The sequence below is a fragment of the Cannabis sativa genome, chromosome 9 (genome assembly GCF_029168945.1).
Source record: "Cannabis sativa cultivar Pink pepper isolate KNU-18-1 chromosome 9, ASM2916894v1, whole genome shotgun sequence".
Classification (NCBI taxonomy): domain Eukaryota; kingdom Viridiplantae; phylum Streptophyta; class Magnoliopsida; order Rosales; family Cannabaceae; genus Cannabis; species Cannabis sativa.
Genome location: NC_083609.1, coordinates 47,888,433 through 47,906,441, shown reverse-complemented (window position 1 = coordinate 47,906,441; position 18,009 = coordinate 47,888,433). Strand labels below are relative to the sequence as shown.

Here is an 18,009-nt window from a genome sequence, read left to right as displayed (position 1 = left end):
AAAAATTTCTTTTATTATTTGCCATCAGATCAAAATTTAATAGTTTAATATTTTTAAATTTAATATTTATAGTTAAATTTATTTAGTAGCCATCAATAGGTAATACCTATTGAAAAGTATTCCATATATATATAGATTTTTCTCATAACATATCCTATTAAAAAAAGAAAAAATAATCTCTTAGCAAGCAAGAGTACACCGGATCAAACGAAATAGATTGAAAAAGAGTGCAACGGATCAAACAAAATAGATTAAAAAGAGAACATGGGTTATTGCTTGTACAAGGTACACTATAAAAAATCTTACTTTTAGTCACAATAAAACTTGTGACTAAAAGTAAAAAAAGATTGTGATTAATTATAAATTATTATTCCGATATTGTGACTAAAAGGTCCGTGGCTAAAAGTATTGTCACAAAAATTACAATTTATTGTGACTAAATGTGTTTTTAGTCACAATACTTATTGTGATTAAAACTAAATTAGTGACAACTTGTAGCTAAATATTATGTTTTAATCACAACTAACTTATTGTTGCGACTGAAAATTACATTTAATCACAAAAAAAATTATCTTGTTACTAAAAAATTGTTACTAAAAGTAGTTATTTTTTATAATGATTGTTATATTGAAATTTTGCTTTATTATGTACATTAAAATATTTTCAATGATGTGTTTGTAACAAATATGAATTTCTACAAATTAACTTCTCTGTTTGTTTTTTTTTTTTTTCTTTATGACTCAGCTACAATATCTTATCTCCTTTCTTTCTAATGAGTCAATTGTAATAATTATGATATAATATTGGGGAGAATATTAATAATGACAGTGAATTACAGTAATCACAACATAATTAAAATTGAAAAGATGAAGCATTACATAGAAAGCTGAATATTAATTTTCAAGTTGATATTCTTTTTTTTTTCTCCCCAATCTACTCTAATTATATTATTTATTTTTCTCATTTTTATTCTGTTTTTTATAATTTAAATAAGATATTTTTAAATAACTAATTTTCTAATAATAAATAAACTATTTATTATTTTTTTTTTGTTTAATTTCATTATTCTACTTAAATTAAGAGATATCAAACCATAAAAATAATTTAATATTAAATATATAATAATTTATAAAACATAATCACATACAAAGAAATATAGTGTAGTCGTATGGTACTAAATTAATCAAAAAAAAAAAAATCTAATTAATCTTTTATTTGAATTTAAAAAAAAATATGAAATATAGTTATATGATAAATATTCTAACTAATCTATTCCAAAATATATATATATGAAAAAATATTGATAATTATTTTTTTAATTAATTTCTTCACTGTGTTAATTTTACCTAAAGGTTTCACAGTTTTACTTATGTTAAAAAAAGTGAGTAGTTAACTATTGTTTAATTTATTTTATGTATAGAACAAAATTATTAGAAAAATTAGTAAAGACTACAAGTAAAATACAGCAATTTGCTTAAATATGATGGCGACTGTTAGATAGTGAGGGGGGCTAACATGCAATGCATGCATTATGATTTTACTATTTATAATTATGGACAATGGTGATTAAAACTTTTTTTTGTTGAGTGGTGCATGTGGATTGAAAAAATTATGATGGTTTTTGATTTTTCCAAATAATTAAATAAAATGTTAAATTTAATATTTAAAAATAAAATAAAATGCTAGTGGTATTTGAAGGTGTTAAGTACTAAATTTAATGAGAAATGTTTAAGGACACTTTTAAAGTGTCATGCATTAAAAAAGGTAATATACTATTATTAGTATATTTTAATATCAGATCTAATATATTATAATTTAATAAATGATATAAGAAACCCCTAACTGATTATAAAATACTTTCTCGTACATTGTTAGGCATCTTAAAATACGAAATAACAATGCTCAAATTTAATAGTATCAATATTTACTTTTTTTTTTTTTAAATGAAAAATCAACTTCAATGAAATAAATCAGTAGTCTGAAGATCTACCGAAATTGAAATATCAAAAATGCTACAATACTGAGAGTGCTTAGCAAGATAGGGTGCTACTTAATTTACTGATCGTCTTAATTATAAAATATAACTGAACATTAGACATCGTAGATAATAAAGATTGACAATCCTGAATGAAAAGGCCAAAAGTTAAATATATTGTATGATCACTACGAATAGCTTGGACCAAAACCACACTGTCTGTTTAGATCTCAACACACTGCCAGTTTTGGCACACTGCCAGTTTTGACTTTTAACTCAACTAAGAGCCTCTTTAATTCCTACCTTAATATTTACTTTAAAAAACACACTAATTATATTTTAAATTGACATGTCATGTCATATTATATAAATGTGTGTAGTAATTAAAATTAAAAAAGGACTATATATTTTATTTTGAAAATTATCATAATTTTCACGAGATCTTATACTTATATATATACATATATTTTTGTCAAAAAAAATATATATATATATATAGAGAGAGAAAGGATATATGATAAGTTAGACACTCCAACCAATGTCAAAAATATTATATTTTTGACATGTCTACAATGATAAATGTGTATTAATTTAATAAGGGTATTATATTATAGAACTTTATATATATTATTACGAATTACTAAAGTTATAAATAACATTAGAGTTTTTAGAAAGGTTAATTAGAATTTTTACCTTTTAAATTTTAATATGTACTAAATTATGTTCTTTGAATTTTTTTGACCGTTAAAAATTCATCCTGAACTATTGAGATTGTTAGATTTAAGGACTTTTGTTTAATTTCATTCAATTTTACTATTTCAGTTATTGTTTATGTACTAAATCATGCCCTTCGAACTTTGACATATACTAAATCATTCCCCCTGAATATTCATTCATGTTAGATTTTTTTTATTAAAATTAGACAAAAGTCCTTAAATCCAACAATCTCAATAGTTCAGGAGTATTTTTAACGACCTTAAAAGTTCAATAGATGTCAAATTTCGGAAGTAAAAATCCTAATTAAACTTTTAGACATAGAGGAGGGACTAGGGTCTCTGTCACATAATAGCTACCTCTTGCCCCTAACTATAAATGAAATACATTAATAGTATAACAGTTATATATATTTTTGTGTTATTAAAAAAAATGAAAGTTTAGTAAATTTAATACTCATATTATTAAAATGTGTATAGAAAAGAAGAAAAAATATCAAAATTTCATATAATTTGATAACTTAGTTATCATTAAACACTTTACAAAAAAATTTATATTACTAAATAAAATATAACTGAAAGGAAAATACAGTTAGTTTTCTATTAATAATAATAAATGGGACAAGAATCAGACAAATAGACAAGTAGAAAATCCTGGATCGACTACTCTCTAGTGCATGTTACACTACTGTAGTTTATTGTACTATTACAAACAATTAGTAATTCCCTGCTCCAACACTATATTTATGTATGTACGGCCGTGAAACGTGTTCATACTTTCATAAATAATAATAACAATATATAAGCCAGCACAAAACAACAACATTTTCTTTATTATTTTAATTTTTCCCTCTCTATATTTGCTTGAATTATATATAAAAAGATTGTACCAACGGTTCTAGCTAGGCTCAAATTCTTATCATATATATGTACAGCTGATAAAATCAGAACAGCTCGTAGCAGTAATTGACATATAGTATATTGATATTATTTTTATAGTATAGTTGTTAAGATGTATAGATTACTCCCTCAAATAAACAATCAGATTTGTGCTTTTCCCAAATCCCAATCAGGGTCGTCCCCAACATCAGAAGATAACTTTTTAAGCGAGGCAATTTTCGCTGGGGGTCTCTCTCTTTAGTTCTTCTTCTTTATATATATCTTCACCATGCTCTATTTATTTTTCTAGTGATCAATATTTCGTTTATGTATGTTTCAGATAGCTTCTGGGATCTTGAAGCTGCATTTGGACGTGTAGACGGAGTTTTCAAAACTGCTACTGGATATTATGGAGGTACTCTGAAAAAACCTTCACACGCAGAGGTACATATATATATTTAAAAAAATTGAAAATAAAAAGAAAAAAGGACTCGATAATAACATTTGTATCAAGTGATTCACAGGTAATTGAAGGAAGAACTGGCCACACTGAAGCTGTGAAGGTCACATATGACAAGAGAAAAATATCGTACAAATCTCTGTGTGACATTTTTTGGGAAACTCATGATTCAACCAACCGAAATTACCTCGTAAGTAATTTTGGACACATTTTTAGGATTTTCATGCAATTTTTGGTTTGTTTGTATTTGTTTTATTTTGAGTAATAATTTATATTTATATATATGTTTTAATTATGTTGTTTCAGAAGTTTGGATTAATAGGAAAGCACCACAGATCTGCCATATTTTGCAAAAATGAGGAAGAGAGAAAGCAGAGTCAGGAATCAAAGATTCGAAAGCAAATGAAGTTGAACAAAAGGATTGTTACTAAAATCATTGGTATGAATAATAATGATCATTGGGAGTTCTTTCTAGCAGAGAATAGAAATCAGAAGTATTATTTGCAGCAAAGACATTGGCTTTGCCAGAGTTTGGGCCTAAGAAGCACTGATCATTTTGCTCAGTCAACCATTGCTTGCAAACTCAATGGGTACGTAATTATTCTATTTACCCCAAATCTGACTTTCATTTCATAGTCGTCTCTCATTATTAGAATTGAGGTCATGAGTGAGATAAGCCAAATAAATAAATAAAAAAATAATTAATAATGTCAACATAAAATTCTTGAGAGGATACATTGGGGAGACCACCTCTTTTAGTTTAGTGATATTTACAATGTATACTCTTTTCTCCAAAATTTATATTTATAAAGAATTTTTACCTTTTTTTTTTTTTATGGAAAATTTGAATTTTCATACTTACAAAATCCCATTATTTTTTTCCTAAATACATACTTATTAAAATTAGTAATATATGCCAATTTTACTAATTTTCCAAAACTAACCCTCTCATTTGAATTCAACTCTCAGCCGACTCTCTCTCTCTCTCAACTCACCAACACCCAACGCCACCCATCAACCCCAAACGGTGACCCACGAAACGTTCACCCACGCTCAACCCCAACCCCAAACTGTCACCGACGCTCAACCCACGGAACCCGAAGAAAACCCCAACCCCAGCCCCCCAACCCCTCTCTCTTCGTCTCTCTCAAACTGAGAAAAAAAAAAACTCCAGTGGTCCGATGGTCAGACCATGGGGTCCGACCAATAGGACCCATGGTTCGACCATCTGACCACTCGAGGTTTTTTTTTTTTTTTTTTTTTTCCGGTTGAGAGAGACGAAGAGAGAGGGGTTGGGTCCGATAGTCGGACCATGGGTACGATGGGTCCGATTGGTCGGACCCCATCGGACCCATGGTCCGACCATCGACCACCGGAGTTTTTTTTTTTTTTTTTTCCAGTTCGAGAGAGACGAAGAGAGAGGGGTTGGGGGGCCGGGGTTGGGGTTTTCTTCGGGTTCCGTGGGTTGAGCGTCGGTGACGGTTTGGGGTTGGGGTTGGGGTTGAGCGTGGGTGAACGTTTCGTGGGTCACCGTTTGGGGTTGATGGGTGGCGTGGGGTGTTGGTGAGTTGAGAGAGAGAGAGACGGCTGAGAGTTGAATTCAAATGGGAGGGTTAGTTTTGGAAAATTAGTAAAATTGGCATATATTACTAATTTTAGTAAGTATGTATTTAGGAAAAAAATAATGGAGTTTTGTAAGTATGGATATTCAAATTTGGTTGGAATTACTTTATATACTATTTTTTTTAACTTTTTTTTTTCTTCAGTTTGAGTTTTTAAAGTGGTTGTAGTGTTAGTTGCAATAAGAGTTTCTTTACAATTTTTTGTTACAATTTAAATTGCAGCGCTAGTTGTAATAGGAGTTTCTATATAAAATTTCGTAAAAAATGAAAAAAAAAAAAAAAAAAAAGCTGTTTTGAAGTGTAAAAAATAAAAAAGACTTTTTTTTTTAACTCTTTTTTATTTATTAATGTTTCTATAAAGTCTTTTTTTTTTTAAAATTTCTTTGTATTTTTTATTAATTTTTTTCTTAGCTGACTTTTTTTTTTCTAATGTAAGTTCACTATTTTTCTTCTTCTCTCTCTATTTATTTATTTTTTATATTTTATTTCCAATTCTCTTTCTCTCCGCCCTAATTTTTTTATATTTTTTTTCAAACACTTTTTCACTCTTTTATAAAATTTTATTTTATTATTTTTTTTAAAAAAATACACACTTATTATATTTTTTTTTTTTTGCTCATTTACATTTTTTTACTATTCACACTCAAGCTATTTTATACTATTTTTTTTTAATTAATCACATTTTATATAAAAAAAATAATCTTTATTAATGTCTTATAACCTTTACTAAAATGTGATTCTTTTACTTTCACACTTTTTTATCATATTTTTTTAACACTCTTTCTCTATCTTAAAAAAAAAAAATAATAACACCCCTATAAACACCCCTATATCTTTCTCTCTTTTACATGATTAATAAAAGAAGGTTTTTTTTTTTTTTTTTTTTTTTTTTTTTTTTTAATGTTTTGTAGTTTTTTGGGAGTTGATTTTTGAATGATTTGTATATTTTAACAAGGTTAATGTCTTGTTACTTTATAGTTGTTTTTATGTTGTTGTTTATGTGTTTTATAGTTATTTGTGTGTGTGTGTGTTTTTTTTTACAGTTGTTGTTTAGTTTATATATATTTTTTATGGTGTATATTTTTAATTTATTTCACACTTTTTTTTTGGTTGTATATATGTGCATTTGTTTTGTTATTTTTATGTTATTTTTAGTGGTTTTCAAAATATTTTTTTGTTCAATAGTTATTTTTTTATTTGTGTATTTTGTTATAGTGTATATTTTCAGTTTCTTCCTAACAATTATTTTTAGTTGTATTTTTGTTACTTTGTAGTTTAGATACATATATTTAATTTATTTTTTATACACATTTTATTAAAATACAATAATAAGATTTTTTATTTATTTTTAATTGACACAATGTGCAGTAATAGATATTGACATATTAATTACATATTACTCATTATATTATATACCCTATTTTTGAATCATAAAATTTTATTATTTCTATTATTAATGTAATTATTTATTTAATTTTTAAAAAATAAATTATCATTTTAACTACTACTAACTCAAAAATTAAAATAGAAAAAAAAAAAGTTAAAAATATGAAGTAATAATAAATTTTATGACAAAAATAATGTAGTAGTACAAAAAGATAAATCAAGTTGTAAAAACTAAGTAAAAATGAAAATCGTAATACAAAAACATATTGAATAGTATATATTATTTTTCATATTAGAATTAGGTCATTGTTTTGTTATTTTTTTATTATTTTGTAGTTTTTTTTTGTTGTTTTATAGTTGTGTTCATGTTGTTTGTTAAGTTGTTTTAGAATTATTTTTAAGTTTTTTTTTATTATTATTGAAACACGGTATTTTTATAATTTTGAAATTATAATACAATTTTCGAAAACTTGGCATATAAAAAATATAAAATAATGAATGAGAGTAAAAATGCAAAAATAACCAAAAAAAAAAATATATTTTTGTAATATCCCCCACTTATTTGTCGGCCATTGATATGAAATCAATTGTTATAGGACAATAATATTTTTTTTATGCAGCTCATAGGGAAATCCAAATTAATTATTACTTCGAATTACCTAAGGTTTTGTAGCCCAAAATTTAATGGGAAAAAAACAAAAAAATACAAAAAAGGAAAAAAAATTACAAAAATACTTTGGGCCGGCCCATTAAACATTTATACAGTCCACATACAAATATTTACAAAAATACCACATGCACTAAGCCTTCAGCTGTACAGAGCGAACCATGAAGATGAAAATACGCGCTCGTTTCAAAACCGCAAAACAACCAAAATGAAACCAAAACGAGAAAAATACAACTATTAATTCTGGCAAAATCAACTGGAAAAGAATACCTGCAATGATCTAAACTGAAAATGACGAAAAAAAAATCAGAAAAACTGTGAAGAAACTGAAATTACACATTTGTTTTCTATTTTATTCGATCAAAATAACTCCCCCTAATATCGAAATCTATATTCATGAAATGTAGATCTGTAACAAACAGATCTGGAGCTCCCACTAAATCCAAAACAATGTATGATGTGAAATTTTTTTAAAAAAACCTCATGAATAATACATCTACGTTATATACAGTTGCATTTTGATTTATTTTTTGTTTTGGTTGCCTTATAGTTGCATTATCGTTTTATGATAGTTTATATATTATGCAAGAATTTAATTTGATGGGGACTAAGAAATAGTAGTTATACATAGTAAGTTTGTGCAAATAGTTGCATATTAATTTTATAGTGAAATAACATATGCAAGTAGCAAAACTATAACAAAACTACAAAACAACTGTATGCAAGTGCAAATAGTTGCCTTATAGTTGCATTATCGTTTTATGATAGTTTATATATTATGCAAGAATTTAATTTGATGGGGACTAAGAAATAGTAGATATACATAGTAAGTTTTGTGCAAATAGTTGCATATTAATTTTATAGTGAAATAACATATGCAAGTAGCAAAACTATAATAAAACTACAAAACAACTGTATGCAAGTGCAAATAGTTGCCTTATAGTTGCATTATCGTTTTATGATAGTTTATATATTATGCAAGAATTTAATTTGATGGGGACTAAGAAATAGTAGTTATACATAGTAAGTTTTGTGCAAATAGTTGCATATGAATTTTATAGTGAAATAACATATGCAAGTAGCAAAACTATAATAAAACTACAAAACAACTGTATACAAACTAAAATACAGGAAAAACTCTTTGAACATCAACATCCATGATAAATCTCATTGTTACCCATTGATGATATAAAAATGGGACTGACCAGGTTAATCTAATCTATTAGCTTTGCCACCTTCACTCATAAATCTTAATCATGTTTGTCCTAATACTTTTCTAATATTAATTTTATAACTCTACTCACGTCAATACTACTATAGGCATGAATTAGATCGTTTTCTTTTCAAGTATAGAATATCATCGGTAATTGTTTCTTATTATTTTATGTTATTATCTAATTATTTCGACGTGGCTTTGAGCTAGTCCAGCGAGAATGAAAATGACATTAAAATTGTACGAATTTATTTGTACATGCTTATATCAGTTGAATGGCCTAGTCAAAGTCTTCTCTTTTGTCATGAAAGTATTTCAGAAGTTGTAAAGTTAAACTAATAAGTTAAAAAGATTTAATTAAAAACTGAAATAAAATTAAAAATAAAAAGGAAAGAAGAAAAAAAGAGAGTGAAATGATGGATTGATGATAAAAGTAAATCCTAGACCTAAGCAACAATATATAAGAAACTAGCTTTACAATTAAAAATTAAAAATAAAAGAAAAGAAGAATTGTTATGGAAAAAAAATTAAAAATTAAAAACTGAAAATAAAATTAAAAATAAAAAATTAAAAACTGAAATAAAATTAAAAACTAAAAATTAAAAACTGAAATAAAATTAAAAATAAAAAAAAAAGAAGAAAAAAAGAGAGTGAAATGATGGATTGATTGATAGAAAATGAAAAAAGAGAGGGAAGAGAGTAAGATTTGATTGATGATGGATGGAATGATGACTAAGTGGTATATGTGTAATAAAACAAACTTTGTAAGTAAAAAAGTAGGTATAAGCGTGTATGAGTAATTTTGTAATAAATTGTGTAAAATGGATTTTTCATGTAAAAATTTCAAATTTAATAGAGCTAAAATTATAATTTCTTTTTTTATAATTTTTCACATATAAACTTTAAATTTTTTAAAAAAAATTGGAAGACACATGTCCTGTCATTATTAAGGTATCAAGTATCACAAGACGTAACATACTACTAATATTATTAATGTATTTTCGATATAAATATTTGCTAACCAATTATAAAGTAACACATAGATGTGGTGTTAGGATAACACTACTCATATTTAATTATTTCTACCATTATAAAAATAATAAAATATTTTTATATCTGGATGGTTGGATTCAATTTAAAATAATATATTGTAGCATTTGGTGATGGCATGGCCATTTCTTATTAATTTTGCTAATATATGGAACACCTCTTAAGGGGTATTACTCGTTGATGAATACTAAACAAATTTAACTATAAATATTAAACTATTAGATTTTGGTCCGATAGCAAATAATAAAAGAGAAATTTAAATTTTTATGCTTAATTTAACTACTTAATTAAAGAAAATATTAAAAAATACCTTTTTTTTACACAATATTTTATATAAAAAAATATTTTAACTCAAACTCAAGTTTTTTATTACTTTTTTACCGATTTTTTTTTTTATGATTTTTTTTTTCAGCTGATGAAACAATTTCATCCCATATAATGTAAAAATGAGAAATTTTTCTAATCATATAAAAGTTAATCATAAAAACTCAATTTTTTTTTAATATTACCTATTTATGGGTAATACCCATTAAAAGTGCACTCATATATATTTATATTTTACTTGCAGAATCTTAGCTCTAGAAGGAAAAGAAGTCATAGATAAATTGAGAACATCATTGAAAACTCAAGAGCTATCAAAAGAGAGTAAGTCAGCATGTGAAGAGATTATCTTGGAATTAGCATCAAATGAATATGATTTTGAAGATCCACGAGCCGTACAGAAAGCTACATGAAAAAGAAAAGACTAAGAACTGAATGTAGGTGCCATATGCAATTTAGGACAAATTATGTAAAACTGCATCCTTATATTGAGGAATTCAAAACCTTAAATATATTTGAGCCATTGAATTTATGGCAAAAATGTATTTTTATCCTATCGTAGATATATGTAAGAGTGATATATTTGATTAAAACTACTAACTGAATTTTATATTTTCATTGTACCATGTAATATTAAAATGATAAATTAAACTAGTAAAGTAAAAAAGAGTATTTTTTAGCAGATATTGAAGAGACTTTTCATTCATACATAGGCGATGAAGAACATATTAGAATTTTTTTCCATTTGGGTATCTGAGAATTTTTCTATCTTTTGGATATAGATAATGAGTGATTCGTCTCTTTTATCTTTTTTATCAAGTTATTTTAATATTAGAGATTGGTTAGTGTGTTAATTAGTTTAGTTGAGTGAGCTGCATTGTTAGAGTTACTTAGTTATGGTTGATGAAGTTTGTTATTTTTGTAACTGTTTTCAGCTACTATAAGTAGTTAGCTCATCTCTTGTAAACTGTCATGACAATTCAATGAATGTAGCTTAGTTTCTTCTTCATTTCTTTGTTTTCTTTGTTTCTTTTGATCTCGTTTCACTGCTAATATGGTATCAGAGCTACTTTACTCGTGAGCTCTCTTCTTCCTCCTTTTTTCTCTCCATTTCTTTCGCTTCTACTTTGTGTTCATGGCGAGAGGAGAAGGTGTTCAAACACGAAGCAATCGAGATCTTGAAAACAACTCAAATGACTCGAATTATTTTTCTATTCTGGGTGAGAATTCCAGATCTACGAATGCAAATGATCTTTCTAATCCTTATTTTCTTTCTAATTGTGACAATCCAGGTGTTGTTTTGGTTCCAAAAATTCTCACAGGAAGTAAGAACTATAGCACCTGGAGAAGATCGATGATGATTGCCCTTGTTGCTCGAAACAAAGTTAAATTTGTCAATGGTAAACTTCCACAACCTGATGAAGATACTGAGAATTATGATAGCTGGTGCAGATGCAACAACACTGTGATTTCTTGGATACTTCATGCTATTTCTGGTGAAATCGCAGGTAGCATAAGGTATCACGATAATGCAGCTGAGATCTGGAAAGAATTGCATGAAAGGTTCAATGAAAATAATGCTCCAAGGATCTTTGAGGCTAAGAAAACCATTCAAAGTCTTAAACAGGGATCGAATTTTGTTACTACATACTTCACTCGACTCAAATCTCTATGGGATCAGATCAGGGAGTATAGACCACAACCTGTTTGTAGTTGTGGTGCTATGAAAACTATTTAGGAATATCAAGATGAAGATCGATTACTTGAATTCCTTGTTGGATTGAATGATTCGTATAACATGGTCAGATCTCAGATTCTTATGTAAGATAACTCTTCACCAGATTCCTCGGATGATCAACTTATAGTGTCATATTTTTCTGGTAAGAACTCTTTTGTTCATAATTCTAATTGATCATCGATACAGGAGCCACACATTATGTGTGTCCTAATCTTTCTTTATTTCAAAAGACTCATAATGATCCTAGTCTTAAAACAGTTCTTTTACCTACAGGTATCCACACTAAAATTAATTACATAGGGACAATTAAATTGACCCCTGACTTGATTCTTGAAAATGTACTGTATGTTCCTACCTTTAAATGCAATCTGTTATCAGTTAACTGTTTGACAACAACAACTGATTGCACATTTTTATTTTCTCATGAAAATTGTGTGATTTAAAACATTATGAAGAACAAGGTGATTGGGATGGGTAGAAAGAATGGTGATCTCTATTACATGAATTGTAATCTATTAAACAATGTTCATTCTATTTTTGTTTCATCTTTTATTTCAGATTCTAAAATTTCTCATGGAATTGTTTTGCACTATAGATTACACCATCCATCTTGTGTTAAAATTTATCCCTTGAATAAAGCTTTAAAGTTTCATTCAGATTCTAATTCTTTGTTTCATTACTCAATCTATCATTATGCAAAACAAAAGAAATCGCCTTTCATATTTAACTATTATATTGTTAAAAACTATTTTGATCTTATATACATTGACATGTGGAGACCTTCTAACACTATAACAACTGAAGTGTAATGACCGCTTAGTTATTTTTGAGAATCTGTAGATAATTAAGGTATAAATTCACTAGTGTATTTTTAATTATTATTTTTATGATTTTAAAAATATATTTGAATTCTAGGTGTGTTATTTCTATTATATATGAATTTTATGCTTTTTCATAGTTTTATGCCCAGTAACAGTAGAACGCAACGTATGGCTTATAGAGCCACCTTAGTATGTGTAATACCCGGAATTAAGAAATGGATTAGCAAAACCCTAACTAGATAATTATGTATAATTGAGAAATTATATTATTATATAGTTCAATATATGTGATTTTATATGAATTTTAATATATTAAAGACCCTGTTGGTGAGCCAGGGGTATTTTGGTAATTATGATCCGAGAAGGGTAAAATGATGAAATTAATTTAATTACGTGCCTAATAGAACTATATTATTATATAGTATGCCTGTGTTGTCTTTTCAGGTTTGTTCTGACAGGTTAGCGCGGTATAGTCACAACCGGGAATTTCGGGCCGAACTGGGTTAGGGCCCGAAATGTAAATTGGATTGATTATTTGGCATTTTATTTGATAAATGATAATCTGAAATTTATTTGAAATTAATTAAGTATTGAAATGACTTATTTACCCTTGTGAGGGTGTAGGTGTGAATATTAAGCCATGAGGGCATTTTGGTCATTTCACCCCTAATTATTATGTTTGATTAAAATTGATTTTTGATGAAATGAAAAGCAATTTTCTGGTTTTGCTTTCCTCTTGGCCAACCCTTCCCCTCTCTCAAACCCTCTCTTAATTTTCAATTTAAGTTGTGAGAAATAGCTTGATTTTGTGGTGGATTGTGAGGAAAAATTTATTGGAAGCTTGGAGCTTGTTTGAGCAAGAGATTAAGGTAGCTTTCCATGATCTTAAACTTATTTTAGCTGCTGAATTATTATGGAAAAAGCATGAATTATGTGATGTTCTCTTAATATGCATGTGTGTGGATTTAAGGGTTTTCATGATATTATATCTTTGTTCATGCTTGAAGGTTGTTGTGGGTGATTTTAGGTTGTGATATTATTGAAAATTATGAGTTAAAATGATTCTTTAGTTGGTCTTTGCAGCTGTGAATTGGTGTAGAGTTTATCCTTGAACTCTAGCTCTTGTATGTGTGTTCATGGAGGAATTTTGCTCAAAGTATTGAGCTTGTGTTTATCTTGCTTAAATCTGAATTTTTTATGTGTTTTAAATCCTTAATATTTGCTAGCTGCTGTAAGTGGGTTAATTGTGAAATTGGTTGTGAAAAGCAAGCTTGAGTTCATGGAACTCAAGCTTGGTGCTTTAATGGCACTTTTTGATTTTTAGTGCAATTGTTGGGTTTAAGTTGTGGAATATGTTTATTATGACATATATAGATGCTCTGGAAAGTTTGGGAATGTTTGGGGATGATTTGAGTGAGTTTTGGGGGTTTAAAGATTGAGAAATTTCGTGTTCTCTGCCCAGACAACCGGAATTCCGGTTGGAGTTCATCGGGAAATGCTGAATTTTGTTTTGGCCATAACTTTTGACTCGGGACTCCGTTTGGGACGTTCTTTATACCGTTGGAAAGCTCTTTTTGAGCTCTATGTGATTATCTGTATTTGAAATGCCATGAATTTATTTTATGAATGTGAAATCAGGGGTTAACCCTATTTGTGAAAATCCCAGATTGTGTGTGACTAGGATTACTGGCACCTGGGCAGGAGCACCCGGGGATTTGGAATCTCTACTATTGTGGGACAACAGGTAAGACAGTAGTTGCACGTAGAGATATGCACGGTGGTGCTTATATTGAATATTATAGGGTTATTACCCTAAAGTGAGCGGTTTAATGGCCTAGGGTTATTACCCTAGTAATTATTAATGTGTAAATGCTATGCCATGCTAAATATATTGTAATAAAGAATTATGCGCGCAAGGCATAATTAAGTTAGACTCGGTAAATTAGTACCTTGAGTTTGATAGTAATGCGGTCTAGGGTTATTACCCTAGAATTTATGTGAAGGTAAGAAAGTCATGATGTACAATAATATTGCTAATCAAGTGAAAGCATGAATTAGGGTTATTAATCTCTATAAGTGATATTTTGAGCATGCAATGATATGTTATATGAGAGACTATTTGGTATGTAATTTAGGGTTATTACCCTAAGATTCTATATGTGTTTTGATATCTATTGAATACATGCATATATTTCAAGAGTTATGTGCATAAGACATAACTTGGTTAGACCTAGTATATTACTAGGATAAACCATTGAAAGAACGTAATGTATGGATTACGTAAATATATATGAATAGGGTTATGCGAGAAAGGCATAACCAGGTTAGACTCGTAATTATAATCGAGATAAACCTTACTAAGGCCTTATTGTAAATAGACGTGTGAGTGTAACACGTAGGTCTATGCTACATAGACATATATAGACGTGTGGGAGCAACACGTAGGTCTATGCTACATAGACATATATAGGCGTGTGAGCGTAACACGCAGGTCTATAGCAAATAGACAAATAGTGCAGTGGCACCAATTATTATATGATAAATATATATGTTGAGAGAGGGTTATGCACTCAAGGCATAACCAGGTTGGACTCGGCAACAAGAACCGAGAACTGATCTAAGGCCTTATTGTAAATAGACGTGTGAGAGCAACACGTGGGTCTACGCCACGTAGACATAAATAGACGTGTGAGCGCAACACGTAGGTCTACGCCACGTAGACATAAATAGGCATGTGAGCGTAACATAAAGGTCTGTGTCACACAGACAAATTTGAATAGCATTGTTGTTTATATTGTATGATGAACATATTATTGATATGTTTTATACTGTCTTGCTGGGCTTGGCTCACGGGTGCTCTACTGTGCAGGAAAGGGTAGGATTTATGCTAATCAGCCATGAGTGCAGGAGCTGGACGAAGAATGTACATGTCCGGGCCATATCAGACCAAGCGGGTTAAGGGTCTATCAATGACGAACTTTTGAATTCTATTTTGCCGTTTAGGTCGGCTAGAAAGAAATGACTTGTAATAGCGTTTGTAAATATTTTTGGGATCCCAACTATTTTAAAAGTTTAAATATATTACAAGTTTATTTTCATTCTTTCTAATATAAAAGTTTTAATTCTGCGATATTTTAATTAGTAATCCCGTTTAGGGGATTAGGGTTTCATGAGTATTTTGGGTAGCGTGCCTATTTATTCAGGGTGTTACAGTATGATTTAGTATTTTTAGAATAGCATAGCGATCTAGTTAGACATTGGAAATGTTGAGATTAGTCGGGATTATGATTTTGGACCATTTTACCCCTAAGTCATTTTATCATTTAGTTAGGTGAGTGGGGGATTTTAGTTATTTTTGACTTTGATGCTTAGGTGGCCCTTTCTCTTTGTGACAGCTGGCCACTATTCTTTTAGTGTTATAATTAATTAAGAATTATCTAAGTCATTGGAAGAATTAGAAGAAAAAAATTGGGGTTTTTGGCTTCTTCCCTCTCTCTTGTTCGGTTCAGCTAAGAAACCAGGGGAAATCAATTTCTTTTCTTCAAATCCAGAGGTTTTAACAAGTTATCAAGAGGTATAATTCTAAGGTAAGCCCTAACCCTAGTTCTCCTTTGTTTTTGGTAAGTTTTTATTAGTTTAAACATGCAATTTGTTGATGTACTTACCGTTTAGGTTAGATCAGCTTTATTGTAGTTTTTTGAGTTTATTTTAAGGTTGTTTACGCTTGCTTGATGTGAATTTGAGATTTGTTTGTGGAGTTGGGCAAGTTTGAGTTCGTGAACTCAAACTTAGTTCAACAATGGTGATTTTGGAATTTTTGTGTTTTTTGAGGTTCTAGTGCTTGAAAATGGTTTATTATGGCAAGTATAGGTGTTCTAGAGCTTTATGAAAATTTAAGGGGAAGTTTTAGGTCAATTTGGGGAGTTTTTTTATTTTTTTTTTCTGCATTGAAAAATGGCCTACCATTTTTCTTGGTGCAGAACCAAGAAATGGCCTGTTGTTTTTCAAGCAAGTTCCCTATTTTGTTTTTTTCTTGTGTTTTCTTGATGATTAGGACTTTGTCTTGCTATATATTGACAGAAAAACTTTTAGTTTCAAGTTAAATTCTTCGGAAAGTGATTTAGCGTATCACTTATCAAATTTGCGTATATTATGACTTAGGGGCTGTAAACCGCCGAGAAGTAATTCTACTCAGGTTGATCGGCACACTTGAATTCAAAATCAAGGTAAGATTAGTATAATGATATACATATGTGATTACATGTTCAACATGCATGTTTATGATTGCCTATTAGAAGAGAAAGGCACTGTGAGCATCCGGTGGCTTGAGTCAGAACAAGAGGTTCCAAGGGAACCAAGGTCGTGGCAACCATCAAGGTGGCTCTTAAACTCGATACACTCATCTAGAGTGTCCCAACTATAAGAAACACCATCTGAGTGAGTGTAAATGGTGGGCATGTTTCAGTGTGGCATGCATGGACATTATAAAAGAGATTGCCTGCAACTAAAGAAGGAAGAACAAAAGATGGAAGAAAAGCCCGCTCTAGCAAGGGTGTTTGCTCTTACTCAGGCTGATGCAAAAGCTAGTCCCTCGGTTGTTACAAGTCAACTCTCGGTCAATAACTCTTATTTATCTTTTTTGCTTGACTCTGGGGCCACTCATTCGTATGTGGCAGCCAAAATAATTGATAAGATGGGTAGACTGTTTAATAGTTATGAAAAAGGTTTGGAACCCTACCACTTGGCGGAGAATTAGTTATCTCCAATAGGTGGGTTAGGTTTATGCCGATCAGAATTGAGGGTAGAAAGTTGAGTGTTGATTTAGTGGAATTGGGCTTATTAGATTTTGATATTATACTTGGAATGGATTTCTTATCCAAGTATTCTGCTAGCATTAACTAGTATTGGCCGGCCAGTGGCTGCACAATGGGGGGTACTGTTGAGCTAGAGATCCCTGGTTGGCCCCCCATGTCGTTAGTTGCTGACATCTGGTTGTTCTCACTGTTTGACCTTTGAGTAAAGGTCTATCCTCCCTCTAGCAAGGGAAGACATGCCCTAGTTCCTAAGGAACTTGGTGACAGTCTTCCTTGAAGTGGATCCCTAAGGAGATCTTGGCCTCTTCTATCGGTTCTCTGATTGAATTGTCTTATTGAATTGCTAGACT

General features: G+C 29.4%; 2 protein-coding genes across 2 annotated transcripts; both read left to right on the top strand.

The window, feature by feature from the left end:
• The first annotated feature begins 3,466 nt into the window (after window positions 1-3,466).
• Window positions 3,467-10,969, top strand: LOC115723628 (uncharacterized). Its single transcript, XM_061104051.1, has 5 exons — window positions 3,467-3,815; window positions 3,908-4,011; window positions 4,092-4,217; window positions 4,334-4,617; window positions 10,534-10,969. Exons 1-5 carry the CDS (start codon window positions 3,701-3,703, stop codon window positions 10,697-10,699), a joined length of 795 nt encoding a protein of 264 aa, XP_060960034.1. The 5' UTR covers window positions 3,467-3,700; the 3' UTR covers window positions 10,700-10,969.
• A 452-nt stretch (window positions 10,970-11,421) lies between these two features.
• Window positions 11,422-12,024, top strand: LOC133031442 (uncharacterized). Its single transcript, XM_061104938.1, has one exon. The coding sequence runs from the start codon at window positions 11,422-11,424 to the stop codon at window positions 12,022-12,024; it is 603 nt and encodes a 200-aa protein (XP_060960921.1).
• Window positions 12,025-18,009: the final 5,985 nt, after the last annotated feature.

Excerpts from the sequence above, each read along its gene's own strand:
- LOC115723628 (XM_061104051.1), top strand. The coding sequence starts at position 3,701 with ATGTATAGATTACTCCCTCAAATAAACAATCAGATTTGTGCTTTTCCC. Across the intron at positions 4,218-4,333 it reads CAACCAACCGAAATTACCTC|AAGTTTGGATTAATAGGAAA; the intron begins GTAAGTAATTTT and ends ATGTTGTTTCAG. Across the intron at positions 4,618-10,533 it reads ATTGCTTGCAAACTCAATGG|AATCTTAGCTCTAGAAGGAA; the intron begins GTACGTAATTAT and ends TTTTACTTGCAG.
- LOC133031442 (XM_061104938.1), top strand. The coding sequence starts at position 11,422 with ATGGCGAGAGGAGAAGGTGTTCAAACACGAAGCAATCGAGATCTTGAA.